General features: G+C 30.7%; 1 protein-coding gene across 3 annotated transcripts; it reads left to right on the top strand.

The window, feature by feature from the left end:
- The first annotated feature begins 233 nt into the window (after positions 1 to 233).
- LOC104086962 (uncharacterized acetyltransferase At3g50280-like) lies at positions 234 to 2,783 on the top strand. Of its 3 annotated transcripts, none has more exons than XM_033653605.2 (3): positions 234 to 719; positions 1,528 to 2,055; positions 2,423 to 2,783. In XM_033653605.2, exons 1-3 carry the CDS (start codon positions 281 to 283, stop codon positions 2,767 to 2,769), a joined length of 1,314 nt encoding a protein of 437 aa, XP_033509496.1. In that variant the 5' UTR covers positions 234 to 280; the 3' UTR covers positions 2,770 to 2,783. The 3 variants fall into 3 exon arrangements, with proteins under 3 accessions (XP_033509496.1, XP_033509495.1, XP_009589621.1); XM_033653604.2 differs by having other exon boundaries at positions 235 to 719; positions 1,516 to 2,055; XM_009591326.4 differs by having other exon boundaries at positions 235 to 719; positions 1,486 to 2,055.
- The last annotated feature ends 2,758 nt before the right edge of the window (positions 2,784 to 5,541 follow it).

Here is a 5,541-nt window from a genome sequence, read left to right as displayed (position 1 = left end):
TGAGCATGTGAATAATAAGTGAAAGCAGTTGAAGCTAGTAGCTATATATTAAAACAAAGTGGTTCGGTGGAAAAGTCTTTACGTACAGTATTGTAATCCGAAAAACTATTACGTACGCTTTTAACTCAATAAACAAAAAAACAAAATAGAAAAGAAAAAGATAAATACTAGCAGTAGCAAATTTTTTAATTAGATTGTTAGGTCTTTGTCACTTGCCATATCTGAGCAATATATATAATTCCTTTCTCCCCCGTTTATCTTCTGCAACAAATGTCCAGAGATGACGAAACTTCAAGTGGTATCTACATGTGTAATTATGCCAGGCAAACCCATAGACAGAAACTCTCCTACCAAAAATATTCACTTAACTCCATGGGATCTTCAACTCCTCACAGTAGATCCAATCCAAAAAGGACTACTTTTCCGAAAACCAAATCCTCAGCAACATAGAAAGTTAGCAACATCATCAGAAATCATCAATCGCCTTAAAACCTCACTCTCTGATACTCTAGATTTTTTCCCTCTCCTTGCCGGTCGACTTGCTGCTTGTAAAAACAGTGACAACACCTTATCTTTCTTTATTAATTGCAACAATGAAGGAGCTGAATTCACTCATGCCACTGCACCAGGCTTGACTGTGGCTGATATCGTGGAGCCAACTTATGTGCCAAAGATTGTCAAATCATTCTTTCCACTGAATGGAGTTCACAACTTTGAAGGTGTTTTCAATTGTGTGGATATATTATATCATCTAAAAATTTAATTAAGAGAGCATATGTTTAGTTAGATGTTACTCCCTCCGTCTAGTTTGTGTGAACCTTTTCAAAGTATTATGGTCCTAATTGTTGGTCTAAAATAGAATTTTTAAAATAAAATTTACATATTTAGATACTACATAAAAAAAATATAAATCACAATGGTTAACAATTTTAAAATTATTAAAAAAGTATTTGCAATAAACACGATCAAAGAAAATCTTATTTGTCTCATCAGAGTACTTAATTATGTACCTCAACATGCCTCTCATTTATCGGTCTGGTTCTCTTTCATGGGTTAAACACGTGAAAAATATATTTTGCTTTTCTATGTGGGGTGATATTTGAATTCATGACCTCGATTTGCCCTAATATCATACTCCCTCTGTTTTAATTTATGTGAACCTGTTCGACTGGGTACGAAGTTTAAGAAAAAATGAAGACTTTTAGAATTTGTGGTCCTAAACAATTCAAAAAAGGGCGCAGAGTATTTGTGTGGTTATAAAAGCTTCTCATTAAGGGTAGAATTGTAAGTCTAAGCAAAATTGTTTCCAAATCTAGAAAGGGGTCTTTTTTTTGGAACGGAACAAAAAAAAATAGGTTCACATAAACTGGAGCGGAGGTAATATTAAATTATGTGAATTATGTCCTTAAAAGTTTAAATTAGTATAGACAGAATATATATTTATTTATTTATTACTCTATACTAATTATGTTATGTTTCTATCAGGTGTTTCTAAACCTTTGTTGGCCGTGCAAGTCACTGAGCTAGTGGATGGATTCTTCATTGGATGCACTATCAATCATTGTGTAGCCGATGGGACTTCTTTCTGGCATTTCTTCAATTCTTGGTCCGAAATATCACGCACTAGAAGTTCTAATCTTACAGTGAATAAACTGCCGGTCCTAGAACGTTGGTTTCCTAAATTTACTGCTTCCCAAATTCATGTCACTTTACCTAAAGAACATCTGTACGATGAATTTGATCCACCTCTGTTGGAAGAAAGAGTTTTCCATTTTAGCAAGGAAAACATAGCTCAGCTCAAAGCCAAAGCCAACTCTGAATTTGGAACCGACCAAAAGACTTGTATCTCTTCTTTACAAGCCGTTTTGGCTCATCTATGGCAAACTGTTATTCGTTGCCGCACTGGTACAAAAGCTGACGAAAAATTTAGTTTCAAAATACTTATAGGTGCAAGGCCAAGGCTTCAGCCGCCTTTACGTGAAGGCTATTTTGGAAATGCAGTACATTTTGTGAACGTGACAACCACAGCCAGAGAGTTGCTAGAGAATAATTCGGGTGAGTGACAGATGTATAGTTTAAGGAATGATTCAATTGAAGCCACAATCTTATATATTCCTTTTGTCACTTCAAATTTCGATAATCACGCAGATTTTCTTTGACCACATATTTTGTATGACTTTTAAATATTTGAATTTTTAATTATTATTACTTTTAGTGTTTTTTTTCAGTAGTTTTCAAAAATGTATTTTTTCTCAAATAACTTAATGATTCTATATCCGAATTTGTAGAAGTTTGACTCTCGAAATTCGAATCACATAATTAAATTGGCTCTGAGGACTAATTAAATGTTATTTTTTGAATTTATATTTTAAAAAAACATTTAGAGCCTATAAATTAAATTCTGACTTCATTTCTGGTTCAGGCTGGGCCGCTTTGCAAATGAATAAGGTGGTAGCTATGCAAACCCACGAAGAAGTTATGAACTTTTACCAAAGTTGGGTGAAAAATCCAAAGATAGTGAAAAAGAGTGAGGTGGTGACTAATAGCTTGATTGCTAGCAGCTCGCCGCGTTTCGACGTGTACGGCAATGATTTTGGATGGGGGAGGCCAATTGCCGTGAGAAGTGGGGCTGGAAACAAACATGATGGGAAAATGACAATTTTTAGTGGTGTGGAAGAAGGAAGTATTGATATTGAAGCTTGTTTGACCCCTGAAACTTTGCATGCTATGGGAGAAGATGCAAATTTCATGGAAGCTGTTACTGTTTGAAATTTACACGAAAATTATAATGTAATAATGGAGATTAATGCTTCACAAAAGCGTGGATAAGTTATATATATATATATATATATATAACTAGTTGGGTTAGCCCGGGCTGTGCCCGGACCCAATCACCGTAGCTAATTTCAAATGTTTTAGAAATTGCCTAAGACTATTTTCTAAATGAGTATGGTTTACTAATTTTCGAATTCTTTGTTATTGTTCTTTGCAAATACCAAAGTGAGATATAAAAAGTAATATTATTGTAAATAAAGGTATTGTCACAATATCAATTAGAACAATTTAGGTTGGAATCACTAATTACGTTTGCATCTATCCAAGACAAATCAACAAAGAGCAAAGTAAGCCGGAGTGGTCAGCAAAACCTAGTTATGGGTTCTCCATGTAATTACAAAAACGCTTGTAACCATTTGATTTCAAGTATCAGCATATAAATTCCAAATAGTTTAGTTACTTTAACAATCTAACAACATTCTGTTTCCTTTTTCATCAAATTTTAATAAGACAACAAAAATTGAAGTACTAATTACTAATTACTAATTACGTTTGCATCCAAAATTTTGGCATTTAAAGTGTAATCTAATATTCAAATAATACTAATATTGATATATAGATCAAAATCTTCAATTTTGAATCGTAATTTTGTTTATGCTCTTTTAATTAATTTTTTGTGCTATTTATATTTCTAATATTTTCTTAGAGAATCAAACGTAAAATAATAGGCGTAAGATTTAATCATCTCTGGTAACTAATACTACTTAATGAGTTTGAAAAAAAATATATATATCAAAAGGTAGTTTTTCTGCACTTTTATATTTTCTTCTTAGCCTCTTACATAGAAAGTCGTAAGGTTCAAAAATTATTTCTTCTTCCATTTTCATATATGTTTCAATCTTTATATTTTACATTTGTTGACATTTATTATTATTTTTTTTATGTATGGGCAAATTATTATCCATTATAAATAAATATTTTAGATTATTTTGGTCAACAATTTCTTTTTTTGGGTATGGAAATATGAAGCCAAGGGATGTATTTGATTTCAGAAGCAATTTATGTTTACATTATAAAGTTTAAAGTGGTAAATTTGTAAGTTTTCCATTAATTAATGATTCTAAAAAAATTTAAAAAGCTTTGAAGAATTCTCGAAATCTTTTCTTCAGTTGTCATTAGCATTTGTTGTTGTGGTGTTTCTCTCTAGCCAAAGTTCCGAGGAACACAAACCATTATTTAACACTGCGGTTAATGGTATTTCTCTTCAATCAATTGACTACAGTGTTAGATAAAGAATAAAATATAAAGTTGACAAGCCCCATTTGTATGATCTATCGAAAATATTGCATATTGAGTAAAACTAATTATATTTAAAATTTGCTAAACGATGTATTTACTCGAATTTCAATTAGCAATATAGAACAATTAGATTAGATCTCACACTAATTAAGAAAAAAAGAAGAAAATGAGTGGTCCTAGGTACTTTTCTAAATAGTACTTACGTAATCCTTGAGTTTGTATTTGTTTCAAATTGTTGGTCTAATTTTGACATTATAAATAAATTTTGTGATAATTTGTTATTAAAGTTTTTGTAAGACCTGAAAATATGAATGACACATTCTCATTTCGAGGGTATTTGGCTTTATTTTTCTTAATTATTACAAGCTATGAAGATTGTATCATTTCTTGTAATTGGATGAACTTCTTTTAGAGTGTCTTTTTACTCAATTTTATGTGAATGTGATATAACCGTAGGTTACCTAGTGTCATAATTCTTACTGTTGCCTATGCCAGCTCTTTTCTTCTTGTTATGCTTCGAATTAGACAAACATTTTATAGTAGCAAATCAACATACAAACAACCATCAATCACCATAATATAAACAGTAATATTATTTTAAATATAAAAGTTATGTGAATTATAAAGAATGTAAAGGTTTATCAATGCAGTTTTTCTCACATTCTAATTATTGTCAAAATATCTTAGGCAAGTTACACATTTGGCCGGTCATTCAAAAATAATTATATTTGCTAGTCAAATACACAAAAAAATAACTAATTATGTATAAATATGTATATTATATCTCAATATAGAGAAAATATATATTTGGCGGCTAGTACTTTTTAGAGTAGCTATATTGTGTAGTTTTTTTCAAATATCTTTTCAGTCTTTTTTTCCTTCCAGATGATAAATTTATTTTATTATTTCGTTTTACTTCTCTTCAAGTTTTTTTTTAATAATTAGGCTTCTTTTTTATCCTCCTTATTTCTCTTTACTCACTCTGTATAACAAATCTTGAATATAGTGTGGGATTTCATCCGATTTCTTCTCGCATAAAAAGTCCTAATTTTATCAAGAGACCTTCTTGAACACATTTTTCTTTGATTTCCTTTAAGATATTTGAAAATCCATATCTTCATGAGGATGAAAAAAAATGTTTGTTGAGGATTAGCAATAATGGCTCTCCTCGAATTGGAGAAAAAATGCCTGTCCCCTCTCTTTTTACCTTTTTACTTTTTTTTCCCTTGATTTTTAAGTAAAAGTGATATTAACCTAAAAATTCAAATTTATTTTTTACTCATATTTAATGACATGTAATTTTTTTAATTAACATGTGTAGCGTCGTTTGGCAAAAGTTTTAGTATTTTTGGAGAGTACACCTAATACACATGTAATATGGAGTCGGGGTACTTTAGCCGTGGCATATTTTAATATGATATTCAAAAGATGTGATATATAGTTAATGAGGGTTTTTAAATCATTAAC

The sequence above is a fragment of the Nicotiana tomentosiformis genome, chromosome 2, assembly GCF_000390325.3.
Source record: "Nicotiana tomentosiformis chromosome 2, ASM39032v3, whole genome shotgun sequence".
NCBI lineage: Eukaryota > Viridiplantae > Streptophyta > Magnoliopsida > Solanales > Solanaceae > Nicotiana > Nicotiana tomentosiformis.
This window is presented reverse-complemented; position numbering and strand designations above follow the sequence as displayed.